Source organism: Rhinopithecus bieti, unplaced genomic scaffold, assembly GCF_001698545.2.
Source record: "Rhinopithecus bieti isolate Rb0 unplaced genomic scaffold, ASM169854v2 scaffold_75975, whole genome shotgun sequence".
NCBI lineage: Eukaryota > Metazoa > Chordata > Mammalia > Primates > Cercopithecidae > Rhinopithecus > Rhinopithecus bieti.
This window is the reverse complement of record NW_016828707.1, coordinates 2,185-29,880: the sequence shown is the minus strand read 5'-3', so window position 1 is coordinate 29,880 and position 27,696 is coordinate 2,185. Positions and strand designations below refer to the sequence as shown.

The window sequence follows — 27,696 nt, the reverse complement described above, 5'->3', positions numbered from 1 at the left end:
CGGGGCAGGGGAGCGGGGCCGGGAGTGCACTGCTGCTCAGAAGCACTCCAAACCTTGTCCCCAGGGTCACAGTCAAGAAAGTCTGCCCGAGCTTTGAGGGGGGCTTAGAAGCAAGAAACTGCACACAGCAATGTTGAGAAAACATGGTCAGGAGGCTTCATTTTCTACCAAGTTTGGAAATTGGGGGAGAGCAGAGCTTACACGTCCTCATCGTGAGGAGGGGAGGGCAGGCGAGAAGGCAGGGGACAAGGCTGGAGTCCTCCCATCTCTCAGCCCAACCACACCCAGACACTGGCCATCTCAGCTCTGCCCACCCCATGGGCCAGTTCAGCCAGGACAGGGAAAGTGGCGGCCAAGGCCCAGTAGCAGGTGGGGGCTATGACTGGGGGTGTCCCTGGGTGCCCCAAGCCCGTGACTAGAGCAGGCAGGGACTCTGGTGTTAAGCTGCTGAGAGTGAATCCTGCCTCTGGTATTTATGGGCTGTGTGACCTCAGTGAGCCACCCCTAACCTCCTGTGGCCACAGGAGCAGCACCCACCTGCCGGGTCCTGCACTGGCCCCTGGGCCTGGTTACTGTTGGCACATGGGTTCAGGCCACCTGCTCTGCCGTGAAAGAGAAGCACCCACTCTTACTTGAAGAGGAAGAATAAACCGTCCCTCATAATCACACAGTCTTAAAGTGTGTGGATGGTGCCTTCTGATGGCCCTCTCTCTGATTCTGGCTGTTGTCCTTTGGTTGCAGAGGCCCTACGAAATCCACTCGGCCACACCCATCGATGAAATCCTCAACATGTTCAAGGTGGAGCGTGTCCACTACTCCTCCACGTGGTGCAAGGGGATGGTGGCCCTGCTGAGGAAGGTAAGGGGGCAGCTGCCAGCCTGCCCCACCAGGGAGCTACAGTGAGTGTAGAAACAGCCATATCAGCACACGAAGGGGTGAGAATACAAATGGCATATCAGGGGTAGAAATGATCAAATCAGCTGTGCCCAAATGCCAAATGCCTTGGAATAAGCACTGTTATGGGGGTGCTTGCAGATCAGCACACCTCGGAGGACAGTGGCAACTGTGACAGCTCTTGTCACTCTGCTACGAGCTCCTAATAAACAGAAATACTTAATGCATGTGGTTTTTTTTTTTTTTTTTTTTTTTTTTTTTTTTTTTTTTTTTTTTTTGACGGAGTCTTGCTCTGTCACCCAGGCTGGAGTGCAGTGGTGCGATCTCAGCTCGCTACAAGCGCCACCTTCCAGATTCATGCCATTCTCCTGCCTCAGCCTCCTAAGTAGCTGGGTCTACAGGCACCCACCACCACGCCCAGCTAATTTTTTGTATTTTTAGTAGAGATGGGGTTTCACAATGTTAGCCAGGATGGTCTCGATCTTCTGACCATGTGATCCACCCGCCTCGGCCTCCCAAAGTGCTGGGAATACAGGCGTGAGCCACCACGCCTGGCCTGCATGTGGGTTTTTAAAATCTGCTGTACATGGTCTTTTCACTCAATGACCTTTAAGAAATTGGACATCTCGGCCGGGCGTGGTGGCTCAAACCTGTAATCCCAGCACTTTGGGAGGCCAAGATGGGTGGATCACCTGAGGTCAGGAGTTTGAGACCAGCCTGACCAACATGGAGAAACCCTGTCTCTACTAAAAATACAAAATTAGTCAGGCGTGGTGGTGCATGCCTGTAATCCCAGCTACTCGGGAGGCTGAGGTAGGACAATCACTTGAACATGGGAGGCGGAGGTTGTGGTGAGCTGAGATCACACCATTGCATTTCAGCCTGGGTAACTGAAAAAAAAAAAAAAGGTAAGAAAGAAAGAGAGAAAGAGAAGGAGAGAAGGAGGAAAGAGGAAGGAAAGGGAGGGAGGGAGGGAGGGAGGAAGGAAGGAAGGAAGGAAGGAAGGAAGGAAGGAAGGAAGGAAGGAAGGAAGGAATCAAGGAATCAAGGAATCTCCTTGACTTTCTGCAGGAACTGTTGCTATTAGAATAAAGCAGTGGTTTTCAAGGTATGGGCCTAGGACCAGCCAGCATCAGCGTCATGTGGGAGCCTGCAGGAACGCATATCCTCAGGCTCCACCCAGACCTGAATCAGACGCCGGAGGTGGGCCCCACTGTCTGTGTCTCCATGAGCTCTCCAGGTGGTTCTGGTGCGCACTCCAGTCCAGCATGGGCAGGAGATCTTGGTGCCCTGCCTTCAAAGCTCCCTTCACATCCTCCATGATGCATGGAGCTGAGTCTTGCATGAGGTTGGCACCCAGTTGTTTTCAAAGCAGTGATGACAACAGCAGCCAGCACTGTTGAGGGTCCTGTGTTCTAGGCCATGTGACAGCTCTTCTCCCTTACCCCTCTCAAGCCCTGTGAGCAGAGGGAATGGCATTATCCCAGTACCAGAGATGAGAAAGCCAAGGCATAAGAAAGCAAAACCATTCAATCAATGCCACAGAGCTATTAAAAGGCAGAAGTAGGATTTTAATCCAAGCCCTCCTAACTCCAGGTCCCAGCTTTTAATCCCTACATGGCTATAATGGCTTGTTGAATTACTAATCAGTTAAATTACTTTAAAGGAAATCTGCCACCTACTTCTTGAGAGCTTGTTTGGAGGCTGTAGCAGGGGAGCACAGCTACTCATATACCCTTGACTGAAGACCGGTCCTCCTCTGTTGGGGATGGCCGTCTTTGGCCGAGTGCACAGCTTTCGGAAGGACGCACATGGAGCCATGAGAGAGCAAGGGCACACCTGCGTAGCCAGCCAGATCAGCCAAATCAATCCTGGAAATCAGTGGCATGGCAGGTGTCACAGCCAGGTCGCCCTCACATCCCATCACCTGGTTCTTATAAGTCAGTGTCTCTTAACCCTGACTGCTCTTTAGAACCATGTGGAAGCCTTACGTACCACCAATGCCTGCACCTTCCAGCCCACCCAAGTGGCTCAGAATCTGGCCCTCGGGTCTCGGCATCAGCATGTTTTCAGAACAGCCACCCTGAACAGTGAACTTCCAGATGGCATTGAAGTGGAACCTGCTTAAGTTGGCACCCATTGTTTTGGGACAGTCCCTAAAGAGTGGCAGCCATGATCAGCAGATGCAACCCCTGCTAGCTCTCCCTGTGGACTGTGACTCCAGCCACTCAATGGGCATAGCTGGGAGATTTCTGCAGTGACAGGTGTGTGTGAACTGGCAGGGGGCTCTGACTTCCAGCTCCACCTGTGGACACTGCTGTGCCCGCCCCTTTCTAAGTATGTGCCAGGTCCTTACCAGTCCCATTTGGTCTCGTCCTACCATGAGCTGGAAGTGGAGGAGTCTCCATTATTTCCCCTGCTTTCAGGGGAGGCAGTGAGGCAAGTAACAGCAGCTCGCCCAAGGTCACAGCTGTTAAATGGCAGTCCCAGGGCCAGGCCTCTGTCTTTTCATTCCTGGCCCCCTGCGCTTTTTCAATAGATAAGCTGCAGGGTTTCGGCAAGTTGGGAGCCCTACTGGGATGCCAGGTCGTAGTCTTTGGCTGTTCTTATCCTGCGTCACTCCTTATTAGCTGAAACTCAATTAGAAGAGAAGCTAAAAAGTGTCTCCTTGGCTACAAATGAGGTCACTTCATTAGGTCACAGAGGTCACCTCGTAGCTGTCCAGGGATAAATTTTATTACAACTTGGTGCCTCCCATTACCAAGTTGGAAATCCTGGTATGAGGCAACTAATTCTTTCTATTTGTAATTGGATGTTTCTGCAGACATCAGAGAGGCAGCCTGTTACAGGCTCCATTCCCAGAAAGGAACACACGGCTGAAAGTCTGGTCCCTGCCCCAACAGCCCCTCACTGGGTGACCTCACAGAAGCAGCCTGACCTCTCAGTTTCTCCCTGGCTATAAAGAGATGAGTGTAGATGGCACTTCCAACAACAGTGACCCAGACAGGGCATGACATCAATAGGGCATGAAGAGCAGAGGCGCATTAATTGCCATGAGACCCCATCCTTCAGAGTCCCCGCTACCCTTGAGGGATGCCCAGTTCACGGAAGCTCATTTGTCCTCTGACTGCAGCTCCTGACCAAGGATCCTGAGAGCCGCCTGTCCAGCCTTCGTGACATTCAGAGCGTGCCCTACTTGGCTGACATGAACTGGGACGCGGTGTTCGAGAAGGCACTGATGCCCGGCTTTGTGCCCAATGTGAGTGGAAGTCCCATCTGATGTCATGCCACCCCTCTGCAGGGTCCCCGCCTTGGTGCAAAGCAAGACTTTGGCAGCTGGCCAGTGAGCCCTCTGCTGGCCACGGCTACCTGAGCACCAAGGGCTTATGTCTTGCTGGAATTCGGGGTGAACTTGGGCCTGATTTCCAGGGTCCCAGCCATGCAGGTTCCCTCCTTGTGGTAGGTCCTTGGGGGGTGCCAAGCCTTCTCTCTGTCACTGAATCCCAGCTCCATGTGCTCAGGTCCAGGTGTGGGGGTAGCAGGCTGATCTGCTCTTCTGCCTCCACAGAGCTGACTGCCAAGTACAGGAAGACAGGCGATGACCTACCCCGACAGGGCAGTCTGCACTTGTTGCACAAGCTCGGAAGAGGGAGAGGTGGGATGGAAGGGGCACAGGCAGGGACTTCTTTTAGGGAGAGTCGGCAGGACCTAGAGGTGAAGTGAGGGAACCAGGACTGCAGGGATGGGCATTGAGCCCTCCAGGCAAAGGGATTGTCAAGGTCACACTCTTGAAGGCAGCAGAAAGCCTGGGTTTCAAAGAACAACTTTATAGCATTTAAGGGAATAAACCAGAGGGAAAATAATAGGAAATGGGACCAGGAGGGAACACATGCCACACCAAAAAGGCTTCCAGAGGCCACGGTGAAGGTTTTAGGTCTTGTCCCCTGGAAACTGGAGTGTTTAAGGCAGGGAGGTGAAAGCAGTGGATTTACATTTTAAAGGAGGATTCTGGCAGGAGCTGCAGGCTCCTGGGTCCCCAGGAGAGATGCTGAACGTTTGGACCTGCCTGGAAGCCTCCTGTGGTCCCTTCCTGCTGGGCAGTTGCATTTCTCCTGGAGGGAATTGCAGAGAGCACCTGAGGAATAGTGACAATTGGGGCAGAAATCCTGGGCGACATTCTGGTTCAGCCACCTCTGCCCTCTGTGACCAAGGAGAGCACACCCCCCTGCCCCCGCTCACCTGTCCTTGCCCTGCCTGGTGGCAGTGGTGTGAGCAGGAAAGAGATCACAACATGTGCTCTTTGTCGTTGCCTGTTCCAGCCCCGTATGATGTGAATGGAGGTGAAGACTCCAGCCTGGAAGGCAAGAGATTTCTTGGGCCCACGAGGCTGGTTCCTGGGGAGCCTCAGACGTTCCCGGCTGGTGTTTCCTGTCATATTATTTTAAAGACTTCTGCCACTCCTTTTGGTGCAAAAATAATGTTTCCCCACATCAGTTTCTCCAAGAGTTCCAGGCTTCCAGACCCTTTTCACAAACCGTGGTAGCAGCACACACACACATTTCTGAACACAGACTCTCCCCACAGCCTGCCCAGTGTTCACCACTAAATCCAACCCAAGCCAAGCCTGGCTGATGCTAGTCTGTTCCTGTCCTCTGCCTGTAAGCAGCGCTGCATCTTCACCTGCTTCGCCAGTCCGCCTGGTCCAGGGCTGGCCCTGCTCTCCCCTGAGCCCACCTTTCTCCCCACTTCCCTCCCAGGCCGGGCTCCAGACAGGCTATGTAACGGCAGGTCGCACAGTGCTGCATCCCTGTCTTCCAGGCCTGGCCATGTGCTGTTCCCACTGCCTGGACCTCCTTCTACCTGCCCAGACCTGCCTGGCCTTAGGGACTCTGCCCGGCTGGAAGGCTTCCTTGACCCCAGGGTGGGCGTGGTGCTGCCTCTGAGTCCAGAAAGCTCCCTGGCTCTTCAGATACCCCTCGGACTGCTGTGGGAAACAGGCCATGGGGACAAAGTGTCCAGGGCAGGCTTAGCATAGAGTGGCTGTTTGGGTAGAGCCCTCCACTGTTCTCCCAATATAATTGTTTTAGGGTTTCACTTGGCCAACTGGGAGCTCTGTGTGAGCTGTGAGGGTATGTGTGGAAGTGTCTGTGTGTGTGCCTGTGCATCTGTGTGTGTGTGTGTGTGCCTGTGTTTTTGTATCTGTGTGTGTATCTGTGTGTCTGTGTGTACCTATTATGTCTGTGTGTGTACCTGCTTGTGTGTCTGTGTGTCTGTATGTCTGTATGTGTCCGTGTACCTGTGTGTGTGTGTGTGTGTGCCTATAGGTCTGTGTGTGCCTGTACATCTGTGTGTGTGTGTGTGTGTGTGTGCCTGTGTTTTTGTGTCTGTGTGCCTGTGTGTCTGTGGGTGTCTGTGGGTCGGCAGGTGTGCCTTGGGGCCAGGAGGGGCAGCTGCGGGGGCAATGGCTCCATGCTGGGAACAGGCAGTCTCCATCCCATTTCCCACCCTATTCTGCTGGCCAATGAGAAAGGCAGCTATGTGTGAAAGCGCAGACCTCACTGTCACCATTCTGTGTCCGCCGAGCACCTACACCCACCAACGCTGTCCTGCACAGGAGCTGAACCCCTGGGAAGAAAACACCCCCAGGGCCAGCTGCCAGGGAGCTTACAGATAACAGTGGGCAGCCCTCACTATGGATGACCTTTGGGGAAGGATCATTCTTTGGGATGGGGGACTGTCCTGTGCCCTGCAGGGTGTTTAGCTGCACCCCAGGACTGTACTCATGAGATGCCAGTAGCATCCCTTCTGTTGTGACCACCAAAAATGTCTCCAGACATTGCCAAGCATCCCCTGCGGATAAAGTTGTCCCCAGTTGACAACCACAGGACTAGGGTTTTGTGGAGCCATAAGCCAATAAGCCTACAAAGACAGAAAATAAACCAGGGGGCAGAGCCCTCGGAAGGAGACCAGCAGGCCCCACTGAACCAGGAGTAAAAGTTTGGGTCTCTTCTGCCATCTCTGTGACCTCAGGCGGCTGCACCCCAATTCTTCACAGATCAGATGAGAAACCAGGACCCTCGCAGAGCCTGGGGAGTAGTGCCCAGAGGCTTCCAAAGCCTCAGCTCTGAGCGTGTTCCCTTGGCTGACTACCTTCTGAATGCAGGGTTTGGACAGCCCAGAGAAATATCCCCGCCTTCTCCATGGGCTCTGATCTACCAAACTCAGAGCGAGATTGACGAAGGCCAGGAATCTCGATGCAGTCCTGCACATGAGGCACAAATTGCCTGATTAACGCTTCCTTGCGTGGTGTCTGAGCCTTCCCCGAGGCTGTGTGCTGGGATGCCCTGGAGGGCACCCAGGGCCAGCCTTTGGCTTTGCCATATTGTGTGCCCGCGCCTGTTGGCAGGTGCCTGCCTTTGCAGCCCCGTGGCCTGCTGCTCCTCCTCAGCCCCTTTCCTGCACACACCCACAGACTGTTGCACACTCACAGTCACACTCATACATAGACAAACACACGCACACTCATTTCCCACGCACACATGCACACTTGCCCCCACACACAGTCTCACACACATACATACCCTACACAAATACATGCATTCACATATACACTCACCCACACATACCCTCACACACATGCACACTCCCGTACAAACACACACAGACATGCAAGCCCCTCACCACATGCTCACCTACAGGGCCGTGAGCCTCAGCCCCGCCCACAGGCCCATAGCCTCCCTCTGGCTATGCTGTCTTCTAGCTGGAACCTTGCACAGGCCACTTCCTCTTCTGGCAATCCCTTCCTCTCCTTGTCCACAAGGCAGTCTCCTACCCCTCCTTCAAGACAGCACAAAGCAAGGACTGGCCCATTTGCCAGTCTCAGCAGAAGCCTTCTGTCTGTATTAGGCCATTCTTGCATTGCTATAAAGGAATAACTGAGGTTTGGTAATTTATAAAGAAGAGAGGCTTAATTGGCTTACAGTCCTGCAGGCCGTACAGGAAGCATGGTGCCTGCATCTGCTTTGCTTCTGGGGAGACATCAGGGAGCTTCCAGTCAGGGCGGAAGGTGAAGCAAGAGCAGGTGTGTCACATGGCAGGAGCAGGAACAGCAGTGGGAGTGGGGGGGTGCCACACATTCTTAAACTGCCAGATCTCTCACAAGAGCTCCCTCACTATTGTGAGGACAGCACCAAGCCATGAGGGATCCATCCCCGTGAACCAAACACCTCCCAAACTGGGAATTACATCTCAGCATAAGATTTTGCAGGGGACATGCAAATTATGTCACCTTCTGAGTGAAAGACAAGCCCAAGCTTGGTCTCCTCTGCAGCATTCCCAGCCAGCGCCACCACCTCCCTGCACAGAGCAGGCCTCAGCCTCTCCCGAAACCGTCTGCACGGGTGTCTAGGGATACATCAGTGGTCAGAACACTCTGTCACAGTGCGCCTGCCATCCTGCTGGGAGCTTCGGAGGGTGGGGGCCCCGGAGTGTTGGCTGGCGTCTGCCTGAGCCAGCCCCCAGAACAATGGGTGACGATCAAAGGCACTAGAAGGCCTAAGTGTGTGCTTGTCATGTGAGTGAACGAATGATGATGACCTACAGGACTGAGCATGTTCTGTGTACCTGGCATTGTCCTGATAACTCTGTGCGCCTTATCTCGTGTCAGCTTCACACCAGTCCTGGGAAGTGGATCCTGTTAATGGCAATCTCAGCAAGGTTAGGCAACCTGCCCAAGATTTCCCAGTGAGAAATTGACAGAGCTTGAATTCAGATGGTCTACATCCAGAGTCTGCATTTTTATGAATGAATCAATGAGTGGCAGGCAAAACAGGGCAGAGCCTGCATTTTTATGAATGAATGAATGAATGAATGAATGAATGAATGGCAGGTAAAACAGGTGTGGAGAGACCTGGGCCTGAAATTCAACTTGCTCTTTAGGGGAGGGCAACTTCTGGAGGACAGATGTGTGAAATCAGGGAAGGGGATTATAGTTGAATTCCAGGAGTTGGTGATGATGGGCAAAGCCCAGTGCCAGGCAGGGGAAGGGAGAGGCCACTGGCACTGCGAACCCACGGAGGGCCCACAGCAGGTCACAACAGAAAGGATGAGGCCCGGCCTCTAGACCTGGGAAAGCAAGTGGCAAAGGACATAGGACTCCACTCCATCAGCCCACGAATGACACAGTGACAACAACGGTAACATTTACTGGGCACCTACTGTGTGGCAGGGGCTGGGCTAGGAGCTTTTCTTGCATTTTCTCATGTCAGCCTCACAAACTTGCAGTAGTGCCCTGATCTTACAATGTGAAAACTGAGGCCCACAGAGGTTTAGGGAGTTCCTGGGAGTTAGGGAAGCCAGGACTTTCCTCAGTTGTGTCTGCAAAGTCCCTGTCTTCCTCCTGCCCCCAGGTCATGGCAAAGGCACTGACTGCCTAATCAAGCGGATTAGGCAGCGTGGCCAAGGCAAGTTCAGCCTTAGGTAGCGAGACCCTTTCTTGTAAATTGGGTTCAAGGCCAGGAATCCTAGGGAGGTGAGGGGACAGCAGAGAAGCAGAGGGAATGGGCAGTTGTGGAAGGGCCTCCGTGGTCAAGCAGCCACTGTTCTGGAAGCTTAGCAAACTCTTCTCATCTGATCCCTCAACAACCTCTGAGCCTGCCATATTTCACAATGATGAGGAAACTGAGGCAGCGAGATGTTACAAGTCTCCCTCAGCGTCACTCAGGTAAAAGGAGAGGACACAGGGCCCAGTGGCAAGGCTGGCTGACCCCAAGGCTGTGCCTCGCCTCTCTCCTTCTTGGCCAAGTCACAGCAGGCCCAGCTCCTAACAGGCCCAGGGACCACCACTGTAGGGAGAGCTTGCTTCATGCCTGGCCCTAATTGAAGTACTTTATTATATTATTAATTCCCTATATGGGAATTTTTGTCACCCAAACTTTACAGATAATGAACGGAGTCCCAAGGAAGTCATGAAACTTACAAGGTCAGGAAGTAGCAGAACTGGGATTTTTCCCTGTGCAGCTCCAGAGCTGCTGTCATAGCCACCGGGCTGCATTGCCTTTGGGGACCGGCACCTGCGGCCGTCATCTGGGCTACAGCTCAGGAATGAAAGTGGCTACCAGGAATCTGGGTCCAAGGCCCAGAAGTCAGGGAGACCTAAATTCCTCCTGACCACAGCGGGAGGAGCCCCTGGCCAGGAGCAGGGCCGGGCCTGAGGGTCAGCTGACTGTAGCTCCCCGGGGGGAGCAGGGAACCAGGGCAGGAAGTTGGGCAGATTTTGAGCTGAAATTGTATTCTTAAGTTATTTAGAATGATTTTTCTAAAAAAGATAGTCATGACAGGACAATGTGCATAGGATAAAATAATAAGTGAAAAAATCAGATGCGAAAACTGAACTCAACCTAGCATGAAAAACAGGCATAGAAAGGGGCCTAAGGAAATACCTAGCTGTTAACAGGAGTGGGGTTGCCCCAGGGGGGCCATGTGTGTAAATAAATGATGTATACAGTGAGAACATGTTGCTGCTTATCAAAAACAGAAGCAAAGGTCACCCGTGTATCCCACAGGGGTAGTTCATCATTACTTGTTGAATGAATGAATGACTGAATGAATGAAAAGAAAATTCAGTGATGGGTGGCATGCAGACAGACCATGTTTTCTTTTCTACTCCCCTTTAGAAAGGGAGGTTGAATTGTGATCCCACATTTGAGCTTGAAGAAATGATTCTAGAATCCAAGCCACTTCACAAAAAGAAGAAGCGGTTGGCAAAGAACAGATCCAGGGATAGTGCCAAGGACAGCTGCCCGCTGGTGAGTGCTTCACGGGAGAGAAATCCTGTGCTCATGGGGAAATGACTGAGCCAGGCCACTGTTTAGCACAAAGGGGATGTTTCACTCCTCCCTTCCAATTACCTTACTTTCCCGTAAATAAAATGCTACCATCAAACAAGCAGGGGGAAAGAGTGGAGGAAGGCATTCACGCTCCTGACATTCCTTGAACAGGAAGCTTGTGTAGCTCTAAGGCACAGGGAGGGACCCAGTGGTCCCGCTGCACCCTTGAGAAAAATGTTGTCCGGGCGCGGTGGCTCACGCCTGTAATGCCAGCACTTTGGGAGGCCGAGGCGGGCGGATCACAAGGTCAGGAGATCGAGACCACGGTGAAACCCCGTCTCTACTAAAATACAAAACTTAACTGGGTGCGGTGGCGGGCACCTGTAGTCCCAGCTACTCGGGAGGCTGAGGCGGGAGAATGGCGTGAACCCAGGAGGCGGAGCTTGCAGTGGGTAGAGATCCCGCCGCTGCACTCCAGCCTGGGGGACAGAGCGAGACTCCGTCTCAAAAAGAAAAAAAAGAAAAATGTTGTACCGCAGAGGCCCCTAGGGCTGCACGATGACTTTTGTGGGTCCTGGGGACTTTGCCTCTGTGGGCCTCTGTATTCGTTTCCTGGGGCTGCCATAAGCTGGGTGGCTTATAACAACCCACATGTATTCTCTCACAGTTCTGGAGGCCAGAAGTCCAAACTCAGGGTCTCCACAGAGCCCGGCTCTCTCCAAAGGCTATAGGGGAGGGGTCGTCCTTGGCTCCCCAGGCTTCCAGTGGCGGCCAGCCTCCTTGTCCTTCGCTAGCTCACAGCTGCATGACTCCAGTCTCTCCCTCCATCACCGCATGGCCTTATTCTCTGTCTCCACGTGTCTTCATATGGCCTTCATATAAGGACCCCAGTCATTGGGCTTAGGACCTACCTAATTCACTGTGACTTCATCTTAACTGGATTACATCTGTAACGGTTCTATTTCCAAATAAGGTCACATTTATAAGTACTTGGGGGTTGGGACTCAGGATACATTTCAGAGGACACAATTCAACACACAACAACCTCTCCTCTATAAAAGTCTATTAAAAGTTGAGCCCCTGGCATGATGGTTGTGAATTTCTGGTTTTCCATGCCTCTCACGTGGTCCTTAAGCGGTCAGGGAAATAAGCTCATGAATTTCAGCCCATATTCCATTCTAACGTGGCTTTTATGTTGGATTTAATGGCTTAACGTGGAGAAAAGCATCTTTGTCCACCAGGCGACCCTCAGACACAGCCACCCATGCAGTCAGGGCCAGCCCCAGACACTTAGCTTGTCTTGTGCCGGTCCCAAGCATCTGAGGTTTCCATCTAGATCAATCTGCTGTCCTCTGATGCTCCGTCACTGTGTCTCCCTGGAACATGCTTTGTCATTTAGTCACCTCTCTCTGCTCTTTGACAGAATGGACACCTGCAGCAGTGTTTGGAGACTGTCCGGAAGGAATTCATCATATTCAACAGAGAGAAGTAAGTCCTTCATGCTGTACCCCTTGGGCAAAGCCCATCCTAAGTGACCCAGGGTCCCCCTGGCAGAATCACAGTCCCTGTCCCCCAAACCAGCCTTGACGATGAAAGGGAAGGTATTACTGGAGTGAGTCACAGGGCCCTGGTGGGGATGAAGCTCCTGGATTTTGAATTAGACAGGGCTGTGTTCTAATCCTGCCTCGCTGTGTGGCCTGAGCCAGTCTCTGGGAGCTCCCATGAGAGTGGGGAGGCTGCAGCAGCCCTGAGCGGGCACACAGGAACACAGGCGGCAAGGCAGGCTCACTGTGGTGAAGAGTAAGAGCCTGGGGTCAAGTTGCCTGGGGCCAAGTCCTGGCTCTGCCACTGCAGAGTGACCTGACCCTCCTCGTCAGCATCAGTACAGTGTCTCCACTCCTTAACACGTGGGGCCGTGAGAATTAAATGAGGCTGTTGTTCCACAGTACCTGGTATGGAAGGGGTTGTCAACACGGGAAGGTAATGACTTGTTATTAATATTTACTTGGGTAAGGTGGGTGGGGGATGCTGGAACCTTAGCAGCCTGGGATGGGAAAAGAGACACAGGGAGTCTGGGAGGGGCTAGATGGGGTGTGCCCTGGCCGTGGGACTGCCCTTTAAGGGGCTGGTCGCAAAGCAGGCAGACACCTCAGGTTCCGTTCCAGCCAATGATAATATCTAGGGGATGTGTGGCCGTGGCTGACTTGTCAGAGCTGGGGCTCCAGCAGAGGCAGCCGATGAGCCCCATCTGACCCACACTAAGCCAGGCTGTGGGTTGGTAGAGGCAGATCAGCGATGCTTCCTGCTCTCCAGGAGATTCAGATATTCATTGACTCAAAAATTCATTGATTGCTGGCCCTTATGCAATCCCCAGTATTCAACCGTTTTGGCTTTCAGCAGATGCTAGCAGCACAGGGGATACGTTGTAAGGCCAAGGGCAGCCCAGGGCAGTGCATATCACAGCAGACACCTGGCTTAGCCTGGATGGTTGGGGAAGTTCTCTAGTTGCCGTGCTGAGCTGAGTCCTAAGGCGCATGTAGGGGAAGATGTGGCATTCCAGGAGTGGGAACAGTATACAAGAGTAGGAAGATGGCATGGCCGATACAGGGCCCTGCAGTTGGTTAGGAGGCTTGGATTACCAGAGCCTAGAGAGTTGGGAGAGGTGAGGGATGGGGCAGGGATGGGTGTTTGGATTCCAGCCACGGGCCAGTGGGCAGGACAGGGCACCAGTCCCAGTCGACACTGGGGAGACAAAGGAGGCAGCAGCCTTTCACTGGGTGGCTACAGCTCTGAAGGCCAGTAGGTGCCCAGATCAGCACAGACACAGACATCAGGCTTGGGCAGCAAGCCTCACCTGCTAGGGGACCACATGCTGGGGTCTCCTGGCTCCAGCCAACAGCACAGGAGGGGCCTTTGCAGCCACAGCCCATCAGACTTGGGGAAGGTGGGGACTGACGTCGTGAGTGGTTTCGGAGCTTATCCCAATTTCCCTGCAGTCCTTCCCGCTCTGAGACTCGTGGCCCTTCCCCCTGACTTACAAACCCGGACCCAGGAACTTCTGCTCAAAGAGCATCGGTGATCTTGGGCTCAGGCAGCCTTCATTCTCTGTGTATGGGCCATGGAGTCCAATGAGAGCAGCTGCTGGCAAATGTGAGTCTGCAAAAAGCTAAGCTGTGCGGAACCCAAGCAGACAGCAGTCGCATTTCACCTTTTGCTGTGTGCCAGAACGTGCTTCAGTTTGGATTCTTCCTTTTAAAAGGAAATGAGAATGAGACATCCTTCCCTGTGTCATTTAGGAGTTGCGTCTGGCTGCTTTTAGCAGAAACCCCACCGTATAGGAGCTTCAACCAAGTAGATGTTTTCTTTCTCACATGGAAATGTGAATTGATGAGGGAAATGCAGTTGGCCTATGGACACCATTGAGATGTGTCATCGGGAATTGGAAGTGAGAGTGAGGCTGGCATAGTTTACAGGAGTTGGCAAAAAAGAAAGAGGGGAGAAGTCATGTGTTCCTGACAATGGGGAGCCAGGGAGAGCATGGCCATGGGGGAAGCTGTTGGCTGGGGTCTGAGCTGCAATTTCTGCTTCTTCATCCTGTCTTTGCTCACCTAAGTGCTTCCTCCACGGCCCTGATGGCTGATAGGCTTCCTGTCACAGCAGGCATACAGGCTTACTGCCATATAAAGCTATCCAGGTGAGAGGGCTTGTCTGTGTCCCCCAAGATGCTATATGAGCATCAGCCGACTCCATCTCCACCTCATCTTGTGGGAAGAGAGCCATGCTCCATCTACCCACAGCCCTCCCTGCTGCAGTTTCTCAGCAGTAAAAAATGCCTATGAGAAGCTGATTCATGATGCATGATTGCCCCAAACCAAGCATTTTTCCTTTAAACAAACAAACAAAAAAATAGTGAGACCTGTTTATCCTCCACTTCTGTCTGGAATCCCATGTTAGAGGCACTTGCTGTGCTGGCACTTGAGTAGCTGGAAAATTAAATTGAGCACCTTCTTCCCCACTTGAGCAGTGTGGTGAGTCGAGGGCTGGTGGGAGCCAAGCACCAAGCTGTGCTTGTCATCATGCTCCGCCTGGCCCACGTCCCTGGTGCCCAGGAGTTCTGCCTCCTTTCAATCTCCACAGACCTGGCCCTCAGCCTGACGCTGACTGCTCCTGCAGGACGTGCAGGCTCCCTGCATAGTAGGGGCTGCAGAGATAAATCACACATCATGCAGGAGTGCCAAAGTACAGGGGGATGATCAAAATTCCCTGGGTGCCTGATAGCATCTAGAGATGCTGCACCCAGCCATCAGTCTGACACCGACTGCTCCTGCAGAATGTGTAGGGGGTTGCCGGCTCCTTGCATGGTGGGGGCTGCAAAGATAAATCACACATCATACAGGAAGGCCACTGTCCCAGGGAGGCAGTCGGAATGGCCTGAGGGCCTGTTAGCATCTAGAGATGCTGCACCTGCTGCAGGTTACGTGGTGTCCCTCAAAAGATGGATCAAAGCCCTAAGCCCCACTACTTCAGAATGTGGCCTTATTTGGAAACAGGGTGGGTGCAAATGTAAGGAGATGAGGTCAGACTGGAGTAGGGTGGGCACCTAATCCAGCATGACTGGTGTCTGTCCTGACAAGAGAAGAGATGCAGGCATGGGGAGAAGGCCATGGGGAGATTGCAGTGATGCAGCTACGAGCCAATGAGCACCCAGCTTTGGTGGCCGTCCAGAGCTGGGAGGAAGGACTGGAGCGGATTCTCCCTCAGAGCCCTCAGAAGGAGCCAGCCCTGCCCACACCTTGATTTCAGCCTCTAGCCTCTAGAACTCTGGGGAATACATTTCTGTCATTTAAAGCCACCCAGTTAGTAGTACTTAGTTATGGCCACCCTGAGACACTAATACAGCCAATACAGCTCCCTAATCCATTCCTTCCCAACCAGAAGCTGAGAGAATAAGCATGGGGATCTGCATTTGAATATATCCTAAGCCATTCTGATGCTTAACAGTTTGGAATCTTCTGTAGGAGACAAGGGTGTCTAAGTGGTGCATCCTCTAGGGGGTTCTGAGTTGAGTCACAAGGACCCTGTCTAAAGCTGCGAACCCTCCCAGCTCTGGCTCCTTTGCCCTCAGGTATTCATCTGCAACTCCTACATTGAATTTATCTTAAAGATACATTCCTGCTATTCATGATTTTAGCAAAAGTCTACTGGCTGCAGGATGCTCCTGGGGCCTTCACTTCCCTGCACAGCTGACTTCCTCTTGCATAGGCCAAGTATGCTTCCTCAGCTAGAGAAAGCTCTCGGGCAGAGGGACGGTTCCTGCAACTCCCACTGTGGTAAAGACACCATCATCTGCATGAAGCAGCAAGTGGGAGCTGAGAGGACATGGGCAGGGCATCCACTGTGTCAGCCCTGCAGGACAAATTCATTCAGTCATTTGACAGCTAAGTCATAATCCTGGAGTGGGCCTCACACAGAAATGAGTCTTCAGGACCTGTGTGCTCAGAATGCCCATAGCCTGCAGCGGGGAGGATTACCAAACAGTGCGGTGTGTGTGCCATGAAGCAGACACACAGGGGCCACCGTGGGGACAGGAGGAGGTGCCATGGGGCTAACCTCTCTGGACGCTTGTTTTTAAACAGAGAACAAAATTAAGATCAGCACTGCCGAATTTTCTGGAAATGCAGCTTATTATTGGCTAATGGTCTCAGCTGGCAAAAGGCCACTGAGCCAGGTGGAGCATCTGCTCCCAGGGCTGGTCGGGGCTTTGAAGGCGTTGGTAGCTGAGACTTCCAGTGGGTTGAAAAATGCACTGGGGGGCCTGTCCTCCTATTCTTGGCCAAAGATCTGAGCAGGGCTGATTTTTCCAAGAGGTCTTTTCAATAGCATTTGACAACATTTTGCAGAATAAGAAGCTCCTGGTGAGGAAGGAATTTAAGGGGCATTTTCTATCTTTGCTATCTCTTGGAGAAACAAAAACAGATTTAAAATCATATAAAAGCTACCCTTGGAGTCCTTGAAAATATCACATGTAAAAACTCTAATATTGAATTTGTTACACCAAAGAATACTATTAATACCAATAACAATCATCATTTGTATGTGACTTTATGGTTTTCGATCATGTTCCTTTAATCTAGGGTTTCTTAACCTTGGCATTGACTGTTGACATCAGTTATTGGTTGTGAGGGCCGCCCTGTGCATTGCAGGATATCTGCAGAATCGCTGCCCTCTACCCACTAGATACCAGTAACACCTTCACAGAGTGACAACCAAATATGTCTCCAGATATTGCCAAATGTTCTCTGGCAGGGCACAATCACCCCCAGAATTACTATTTTTTCTTCTCCCCATTTTGTGCATGAAGTGTTAGGTTCAGAGACATTGATAGTCATTTGACTAAGGTCTCACAGCCATCCAGTGGCAGAACCAGAACTGAATGTAGGTCTGATGGCTGGTGGAACCCTCTTTCTAGCTCTTCTCGGCCAATCTCAAGAATCAACGGCTTTGCAAACATTATTTTCATGAATACCTATTATTTGTACGTATATGCTGTCCTTTGAGGCAGAAAGTATAGATTTCTTCACATGGGATCTTTTCAGATCAAAATTCTAATATCTTTTCCCCAAATGCTTAATAAAGTTTTTCTGACCTCAAATTCAAGTATCCCAGGGAATGGCTCTGATTGGCCCAGCTTGGACCAGGTGCCATTCCCTGGGCAAATCAAATCTGGCCATTGGAGGAGGGTTATGATTGGTGCTGCCTGGACCAGGTGCCCTCCCTTAGACCAGTGGCTATGACCTAGAAGGGAAGGTCTATGAAAAGGTGGCAGCTCCTGTTTAAACCCAATGTTAGAAAGACAAAATAATGGCAGTTCACCTCCACTCGGAAAATAAAGTTGCTAGTGTAGGATTCATGGTGTCCAGGAGATGAAGAATAGAGAACAACAGATGCTGAGGCCTGGACAAGGTAATAGAGAGAAGGCAGGGAGTCTCCTCACCTGGCCCCTCTGCTCCCAGCTCTGGGCAGGTGGAACACAGTAACTAGAGATAGATGGGGGTGTCGGGAAGGAGAACTTGCAGGGAGGGCCAGCTGCCCAGGCATGGAGGTAGCAGCCCCACAGTGGACGGCTAACTCGTGTAAGATACAGAATACAAGCAGTGAGGTGTTCTGAAATAAGCACACGGGGGCAACTAGTAACTTCTCTTATGGGTCCTTAAAGTTGATTTTCGCTGCTTAATCTAGCTGTTATCACACACCCTGGCTTCTTATGAAAAAGCCTTAGACTCTCTGCCTGAGACCCCTGTGTTGTGAATTGAATTGTGTCCTCTCAAATGGCTTAAAACCCTCAAATGGTTCATTTTCTGTGTAGAGACACAGTCCAGAGGTCCCGATGGGAAGTCTGGCTCAGAATGGCACAGAGTCCATTATTCACCACCCACTAGCATCTAGATCCCCAGATCCCCTCTCTGAGCCCATAACCAGGTACAAACGCACAGTTTCAGTGACGTACAACAACCAAGTGTGTTCCTTGTTCATGCTGTATGTCCATGGCAGGTCACCTGGGAGTACAGCTCCCACATCTTCCCGCTGCTTCTCACTCCAGTCCATATGGCAGTGATCGTGACAGAGGGAAGAGCCCTCTGGAGAGTTTTGTCATTGGGAATTACACGCTCCGGCCGGATGGTAGCACACGGTACTTCCATTCATGCTCACTGGCCGGGACTAGTCACATGGCCTCACTTAACAACAAGGAAGCCCAGAGATGCAATACTGCCGTGTGCTGGGAGCAGGGGCCAGAGTGTGTGTTGAGGACCCCTGGTGACTGCCCATCCATCAGGCCCCCAGTGCAGGTCCTTCCAGTGCCCCCACTCACACCAAGGAGGACCCAGCAAACCTCACCCTTAAGCCAGCTGAGGCAGAAAAGCTCAGCCTCACCTCTGAGTCTAGGGAGAAATCAACTGGTATTAGTGCCCAGAATGGGGCAGTGGAAAGAATGCTTAGCTGGGAAGAGGGGAAAAGCAGAGTTCTGCATTTGAACTCTGGACTCCCCTCTGAAAAGCCATGTTGCCCATCCATTCTCACCCTGAAAATGGGCCTGGTTCACTTTTCTCCCAAAGGATGGATGTAGGTATTAAATGAGAAGGTGTGGAATGAAGAGACACTCAACAAATATCCATCCCCCATGACTCAGAAACCAGAGACTGCTGCCCTTCTGTTCTGCCAGAGCCGTCTCATTTGCAAAGGGGAGGAGAGAGGGAGAGGAGAAGATAGTAAGAGAATCCTTGGCGTTTTGCATTGTCTTCATTTAGCACCCAGGGTTTGGCTGACTCCAGCCAAAGACTCCCTCAAATGCATTTTGCTTCAGGCAACAGCAGATAAGACTGGCAGAACCTTAATGATTCTGGCCAAAGGCTGTTATTGAATTCCTGAGATCAGAATTGCATACAAGATTATCTCCCAATAACTGTTGAGGTTTAAAAGTGGAGCCGCCAGTTACACTGAGTTTTTACTTAGGAAAGAGAAATCTCCTGGAGACTGGAAAGATGTTGTATTAGAGTCCCAGAGAAAACACTCAAAGGATAATTTACTTAGAAAGAATCGTTTACATGGGGTGGGTACAGGGACACCACAGAGGCTCTGCAGTACCCTGGGGCTCCATAGAAGCCAAGGTGTTACTACCTGGAGGCTGGAGGAGATGAGGGGATGGAGAGTCTCCATCAAGGGGCTGTCTTGATTGGAGCAGTAACTTCCAATATTCCCAGCAACTCCAGGCGGCAGTGCCCGGAGGAAGCTAGGGAACCAGTGCCCACACTTGGCACCCCTTGCTCTCTATGATTTCTGCTGGGGCTTCCCATTGGTCATGCCCAGCTGGAAGCCCACAGGCATGGGCACCTAGGCTATGGCTCCTCCAAGTCAGAATTCCAGGCTGACAAGAGGTAAAGGTGGTGCAAAGTGGATCCAGGGGGAGGCAGGAGATAGTTAGTCCAGGGGAGTTCTTTTTTCTTCTTTTTTTTTAGACGGAGTCTTGTTCTGTCACCCAGGCTGGAGTGAAGTGGCATGATCTCGGCTTACTGCAACCTCTGCCTCCCGGGCTCAAGCAATTCTCCTGCCTTAGCCTCCCAAGTAGCTGGGATTATAGGCGTCCACCACCACACCCAGCTAATTTTGTATTTTAAAGAGAAACAGGGTTTCACCAGCCAGGCTGGTCTCAAACTTCTAACCTGAGGTGATCCATCCGCCTCGGCCTCCCAAAGTGCTGGGATTACAGGCGTGAGCCACCATGCCCGGCCTAGTCTAGGGGAGTTCATTGGAGGAATATCCCATGAGAAAGAAACTGGAATCATCCAAATATTTAATAGTTCCAGAAAGCCGACCTAAGGCCAGTGGAGATGGAGCTCTTGAGCAGCAGATTTCGCCATTTCAATTCTATGTGAAGGAAAAGTTTCTCAGAACTTGAGCTCTTCCCAGATGGGATGGGCGGCCTTTGGAGGTGGAAGAAGGGCTTGGGTAAGACTGGCTGGATCTCTGCCAGGGATTCTGGAGAAGGGATTCTTATAGTGTGTGCACAGTGGAACTGAATGACTTTAGCTTTTTTCTCTTTCAACATCCACCCTCCATTTCCAACTCGATTACCATTATTCAATTTGGTATGTGTCCTCCCACAGCTTTCCAGTAATTTCAACTCTGTGTTTGGGATTTTTTGGGGGGTTTTGTTTTGGGGCTTTTCTTTTTTAACGACACAGAGGCAGGATATGTAAATGGCTAAAAGCACACACTCTGGAGCCAGACTGCCTGGGTACAAATCCTGATTTTAGCTTTGTGGCCTTAGACCTCAAACTAGTGCCTCAGCTTTCTAATTGTAAAATGGGGTATTAATATGTACTTTATAGGATTATTGTAAGAACAAATGATACTCATGCTAAGCATTTAACAGCCTCGGTGACAGTACTACCCAATGTTTCCTAGTAATATTAATTATGTATGTAAAGGTAAACTGAGGCTGGAGCCGAACCAGGAACAAAGACACAAGGCAAATGGCAGTGAGAATAGCCTTTATTAGGACTCACGGGTGAGGTTCCTCAGTCCAAACGTGCAGGCCGAGGAAGTCGCCCTGAGGGAGGAGGGTGGGGGCTTCTTACAGCCTGAGAGGTAGGGAAGTTGGTTGTGCAAACAGGGCCTGAGGGGTCTTGAAACTACTCGGGCAGGAGCTGAGTAAGGGTCACGAGGAAGGGGTCTTTGGAAACTGTTAACCGAAACTGCTGTTTATGAGCTTGTGGAATGCAGGTGAGCTGCAGGTCATGGGGGAGTGTGGTTGCCCAACCAGAACTCTGCCGCATGTAAGTCTGCAGGTGTGTACAAAGGTGAAGGGAGTCTTTAACAAAAGGCCTGCTACGCCAGGTAACGCTGCCATGTTGGGTCTAGATTCCTGCCTAACAATGTACAAAATTATCAGACCAATATAGTGCCATTCAATTAAGTATTGTGTCAAACATTATCGTCTTTTCATTTTTTAAATCAACACACACACACACACACACACACACACACACACACACTGTTGACAAAAAGAGTCAAACTCTGTGAAATATTTGAAGAGGTTTATTCTGAGCCAAATATGAGTGACCATGGCCCGTGACCCAGCCCTCAGGAGGTCCTGAGAACATGTATGTGCCCAAGGTGGTCGGGGTACAGCTTGGTTTTAAACATTTTAGGAAGGAATGAGACATCAATCAAATATGTTTAAGAAATACATTAGCTTGGTTCAGAAAGGTGGGACAACTCAAAGCAGGGTTGGTGGGAGAGCTTTCAGGCTATAGGTAAATTTAAACATTTTCTGGTTGATGCTTGGTTGAGTTTATCTGAAGACCTGGGATCAATGGAAAAGAATGTTTAGGTTAAGATAAAGGATTGTGGAGGCCAAGTTTTATTGTGCAGAGGAATCTCTGAGATAGCAGACTTCAGAGAGAGCAGGCTGTAAAATGTTTCTTATGGGACTTGAAAGGGTGCCTGGCTCTTAGTTGACTTCATCTCCTGGATCTGGAAAGAAAGGAAGGAAAACAAAGGGGAAAGGGAATTCTCTATAGAATGTGATTTTTCCCACAAGAGACTTTTCAGGGCAATTTCAAGGTATGACAAGGAAATCTATTTTGGGGTTAAATCTTTTTTTCCTTGTCTCTTAATGTTATGCCAGGGTCAGATTGAAAGTAAATCGTGATACATGGGGTCAAATAAAATCCATCTGATGAGAATTTATGATTTATCAAGCATGACTCCCCAGACTCCTTAGATAGGAATTTGGGCAAGATAGAAAGTCAGAGCTTAGTCCTACACACACACACACACACACACACACACACACACAAATAATAAAGCGCCTATCCCAACTCTTTGAGCCACAAGAGCGAAAGCCTCATGTATGTTGACTTGCCAGGGTCCACACAGCCTCCCAGATTGCCAGTGCTGCAAATGGAAATCCAATTTTTGTCCTACTAGGATGCCTTGTAGGACATTTAATTACAACGAGCCTCCTTCCGTCTCACAATTTTGAGACAGAGTTTGCCAACCTGTATACACACCCCCTGCTAAAGAGAAGTAAAAACCACGCTGGACCATTTATTCCCTTACTCACTTTCCCATCTACTCAGCACACATGGATGGTGCACCAGCCCCAGGTGCTAGGGGCTATGAAATCACAGGTGGTACACACCCCTGCTAATGAAAAGTAAAACCACGCTGGACCATTTATTCTCTTACTCACTTTCCCATCTACTCAGCACACATGGATGGTGCACCAGCCCCAGGTGCTAGGGGCTATGAAATCACAGGTGGTACACACCCCCTGCTAATGAAAAGTAAAAACCACGCTGGACCATTTATTCTCTTACTCACTTTCCCATCTACTCAGCACACATGGATGGTGCACCAGCCCCAGGTGCTAGGGGCTGTGAAACCACAGGTGGGACAGTAGAAAGACACTGTGGTCCTTGCCTAGTAGAAGACAGACCCATCTCAGACCAGAGACCAGGTTACCATTGCCAGTTCCATGCCCTGGTCTTCCTTGGCTTTTGGACTTCTCTGGAGACCCCTGTGACTCCTGGGGCTGGATTCCATCCCCTTCGCCTGTTTGTGTGCTCACCTACTTCAGGTCCTGACCCTCAGACACTCTTGTATATACTGCCTCCTAACACTTTCCATTCGTTTGGGCCTTCTGCCCTGACCCCCCAGGATAAGGCCTGCAGAACCAGCGGGGGTGGAGGGGCATCATGAGACATTCATTACAGTGATGGCAGGAAATTAGCTTTACTGATCTTCATTTTCTCCATCTGAAAAATGGGAGTATGTCCACCCTGTAATTATCACAAAAATAGCTGCCCTTCATAAAGTACACCCTACAGTGCAGGCCGATGACACACATTCATTCATCTTACCCTTTAAGGAGGTATCATTGTCCCCGTGTTAGAGATAAGGCAACAAGGCGAAAAGAAGTCAAGTGAGCTCCCCCAGGCAACTCAACTAGTAAACAGCAGAACTGGGATTCTGATCTAATGCTACCAGACTCCAAAGCCTGCATTCTTCCCACTATATCTCACTGCCACTCAGAATTCCACAGAGCCAGGAAATGTATAGGGAAAGAACAAGAGAAATGATATGAATGGGTATGGAAGCCTTTTTAAATGTTGTTGTTGTTGTTGTTGTTGTTTGTTTGTTTGTTTTTTGAGACGGAGTCTCGCTCTGTCGCCCAGGCTGGAATGCAGTGGCTGGATCTCAGCTCACTGCAAGCTCCGCCTCCCGGGTTCCCGCCATTCTCCTGCCTCAGCCTCAGCCTCCTGAGCAGCTGGGACTACAGGCGCCTGCCACCTCGCCCGGCTAGATTTTTGTAGGTTTTTAGTAGAGACGGGGTTTCACCGTGTTAGCCAGGATGGTCTCGATCTCCTGACCTCGTGATCCACCCGTCTCGGCCTCCCAAAGTGCTGGGATTACAGGCTTGAGCCACCGCGCCCGGCCAAATGTTTTTGTTTTTTAAACCACACTGGACAAAGCAAGCTGGTCTCTCTCATCTAGGAGGCCAGGCCTCACCTGTGGGTAGTCTGCTGTGGATTGATGTTGATGTTAACTGACTCCATCCTAGATGTGTGTAAAAGCTCGATTTGAGGTTTATTGCTGGACATTTTATTCTACTCCTACATAGTACCCTGCCTTCGAAAATGCCTCTAGCCTGATTTATCACAAATTTTACTATGTGTCCCACTCTCACTGATTGAAATTCTCTGTCACAGAGGATTTCCTTCTGGCATCTCGTGGTTGAATCAGGAGGATAAGGGCACACACATTCATCACTCAGGATTGTGGTCACAAAGCTGGCAATTAATTTGATAAGCTGTCTGAAAAACTAAATGTGCCTGCCATTGAGGAGATAACTAGCCAATGTGTATCAGTAGAATTGAGCTACCCCTAGTAATATATGCAAAATCCCTTTTCATTTCTTCCCGAGTTATAGATAACTGGACTGTGGGCTAGTCCTATAACTGAGCTCTCAGGGCCAACTGTAAGTGCTTCATACCTTTGTCTTGGTTCATGGATTCCTATTTGAGCAATGCAAGCATATCTAATTCCTTTGGAGCATGGAAAAGTCATCCCATGCTATCTTCTTTCCAGGTCCAGATTGAATGACCCAGGATTCAGTGGGAAGAGGCAGACTGCCCTGGGTTTGAATTCAGCCTCCCAAAGTCGCATGATTACTAAGTGGCAGACCCAGGGTTAGGACCAGACAGTCTGGCTTCAAGCCCAGGCCCTTAACACTGTGCCATTCTACTTCATTCTGCAGAGACTTTGTCACCATGAATGCTCACTGTTTGCTCTCTGCCCTGCTCCCAGTCCTTTCAACAGTGAGCCTGGCACACAGATAATGCTGGTGGAAAGGAGGAGGGGAAAGATGGGGGAGGGAGGGTGGCATCAGCGAATGGGTAGCTAGTGAATGATAACAGTGATGGATGGATGGTGAGTGGGTGGATGAGTAGATGGATGGGGGTTGTGGACAGATGGATGGATTGATGGGTGAGTGGATGATGAATGGGTGAGTGGATGATGAATGGGTGAGGTGTATAGATGAATGGATGGGTGAATATGCAGATGGGTAGGTGTATGGGAATTGGACAGGTGGGTGGGTGAATGTGTAGCTAGATTAAGGGGTGTTCAGGTAGTTGGGTGAGGGTGGACAGGAGGGATAGATGGATAGACATATGAGAATGGATAGATGGAAGGATGGGGTAGATGAATGGGCAGATTAATAAGTAAGTGGATGGATGAGTGAGTGGATGGGTGGGTGGATGGATAGAAAGATGGGGTAGATGAATGGGTAAATGGATAAGTAGATAGATGCATAAATAAGTGGGTAACAAATGGATGAGTGGGCAGATGTATTCATGGTGGTGGATGAATGGTTAGGTGGACAGTTGAGAGTACAGATATAAGAAAAACACAGGCTTTGAAGCCCCCTCAGAATTAGATTAGAATGTAAGCTTTATAAGCCTGCAGGTAAATGGGTGGACGCCTCTAGAAGAGCATGTCCTTCTTGATTCTGCCTCCTGGCTCAGAAATAGAACCTGGTGGTGAGACATTGCCCACACCTCATTTAGTTACTGTTATAGCCCTCCAATACTCAGGGTGACAGTGTGCCATGTGTCAAAGTCTAATAAAATATATAGATAAATCTCTAAAATATTTTAGGGTATCTGTGTTAGTCTGTTTTGCATTGCTATAAAGGAATACCTGAGACTGGTTAATTTATATAGAAAAGAGGTTTATTTGGCTTATGGTTCTGCACTCCATACAAGAAGGATTGCACCAGCATCTGCTTCTGGTGAGGCCTCAGGAAGCTTCCAATCATGGCAGAAGGCACAGAGTGAGCTGGCATCAACCATGGCAAGAAAGAGAGTGAGAGAGAGAGAGGAGGCGCTCCCAGGCTTCTTTAAACAACCAGCTCTCACATGAACTAAGAGAACTCACTTATAACTGCAAGGACAGCACCAAGCCATTCATAGAAGGATCCATCCCCATGACCCAAATACCTCTTACTTGACTCCAACGTTGGAGGTCACATTTCAACATGAGATTTGAAAGGGACACACCTCCAAACAATATCAGTAGCCATCACCCAAATAGCATACATTGTACCCATTAAGTAATTTCTCAGCATCCATTCTAAAGCCCTGACTTCACCACTGTGCAATCTATCCATGTAACAAAATTACACTTGTACCCCATAAATTTATACAAATGGAATTTTAAAATCAAATTAAAATATTTTATTTGGGAGGAAAGAATTGCAATTCAGGGCATACGTGCAGATCGGGTGGTCTTTAGTATGTCCAAAGAACAAAGAGAAAGTTAGAGGTTTCATAAGGAGAAATGTTACATATTGCTCTTTGAGAAATTTCATTGGCACTAGTAGGATGTTGAGGAGTTGGCAAGTTCTGATTGTTAAATAATAGCAGTGGGCAAAACTAGTCTTAGAATTGCAGCAGGTCATTTACTCTATTTCAGTTGGGAATGACAAGAATGACCCAGTTCATATGATTAGTTTTTGCGTGTTCCCTTTTTGGTCTGAAGCTCTGTCTCTGAAAGTGTCATTGATCGACCATGCTGTAGTTAGGCTTAATTATCCCTCAGCTCCAGGATGGATCTGTCCCAGTTGTCTCTGTCCCATGTTGCGGGGAAGATATGTGGGTCTTTGTCAGGGATCCAGACCACGGTAAAGTAACAAAAAGGCCAGAAGGAAAAATCTTCTCAGAGTGAGTTTGTCTGTGGTCTAGTATTGATTTCCATCTTATTAGTCCACGGGCATGAGCAGTCATCTTGAAGTGCTGAGTTAACATGATCCTGTTAGGAGAGGTGGCATCACAAAGATTGGAGAGGCAATAAAAGTTTAAAAATTATAATACAATTATAATAAGAGACATAATTAACAACAATACAATTAGTTTGTACAATGATTTTGAACTCAGAGCCCAAGCCTAAGGGCAAAAAACTAAAATCTAAAGACCATGGGGGAAACTGGGTGAGACGTGTTGGAGCCATTGAGTCACATTTTATGACTGGGTTGAACTAAAGAAAATGTCAACTTGACAAAAGAAATCACCAATATAACTTGACCGGAAAGCTGTGCAAGGGTTATTGTCAAAGCTGCCTAGAGCAATTACTTATTGTGAAATGTGAATTACAGCATTATCCTGCCAAATGAAAAAGGTAGCATCGGGGAGGGGAAGAGTCTCATTCTGATATGGAGTCTTGTGCTGACACCTTAGGATAAGCTGTTTACAGTGTGGAAAACACCCCCTTCTTATTTTGGTTTGCAGTTTAAATGTCTCTGGTTATGGCATCAGGAAGCTTGGTGAACCTTCTTTGTGGCCCACACATGAGGCATGAAACCTGCTCCTTAAAATGTATCTAGTTTCAGTGTATCAGGCTTTAGGAACAAAGCAAGTCTCATTTTAGTAATTTTATTTAAAAAAGAAAGAAAGTTGAATTGGAAGAATTCCAATTTAGGACCTAGGCTAGTCTATAAGTAGATAACAAGAATTCAAAAACAATGTACAGAGTTACAACCCAGTAACAGGTGTATTATGGTTTTTCTTTGGAAACTTTTTCTCTGTAGTGATCATATAGGGATCTCAGATTTAAAATCTCTTGAGGCTAGAAAGCCACACCAAGGCAGACTTTAGATTTTACTTAGAGTCTTGTATTAGTCAGGGCTGCCTAGAAGGACAGAACTAACAGGATTTATGAAGGGGAGTTTATTAGGAGAATTAGCTCACACGATCACAAGGCCAAGTCTCACAACAGGCCGTCTGCAAGTTGAGGAGCCAGGAAGCCAGTCCCAGTCCCAAAGCCTCAAAAGTAGGGAATCCGATAGTGCAGGCTTCAGTCTGTGGCTGAAGGCTCCAAAGACCCTGGCAAATGTAAAACTGGATGTCCAAGA

At 49.8% G+C, this 27,696-nt stretch overlaps 1 protein-coding gene across 1 annotated transcript in view; it reads left to right on the top strand.

Moving 5' to 3' along the window:
* STK32B (serine/threonine kinase 32B) overlaps nucleotides 1-14,915 on the top strand; it is a gene marked incomplete at its 3' end in the record, with an annotated part of 393,231 nt that extends 378,316 nt beyond the window's left edge. Inside the window, exons 8-12 of the mRNA XM_017864573.1 lie at nucleotides 742-858; nucleotides 4,028-4,153; nucleotides 10,569-10,700; nucleotides 12,145-12,209; nucleotides 14,746-14,915. Of these exons, the coding sequence (XP_017720062.1) occupies nucleotides 742-858; nucleotides 4,028-4,153; nucleotides 10,569-10,700; nucleotides 12,145-12,209; nucleotides 14,746-14,915 (610 nt within the window). The remainder of the gene's footprint in view (nucleotides 1-741; nucleotides 859-4,027; nucleotides 4,154-10,568; nucleotides 10,701-12,144; nucleotides 12,210-14,745) is intronic.
* Nucleotides 14,916-27,696: the final 12,781 nt, after the last annotated feature.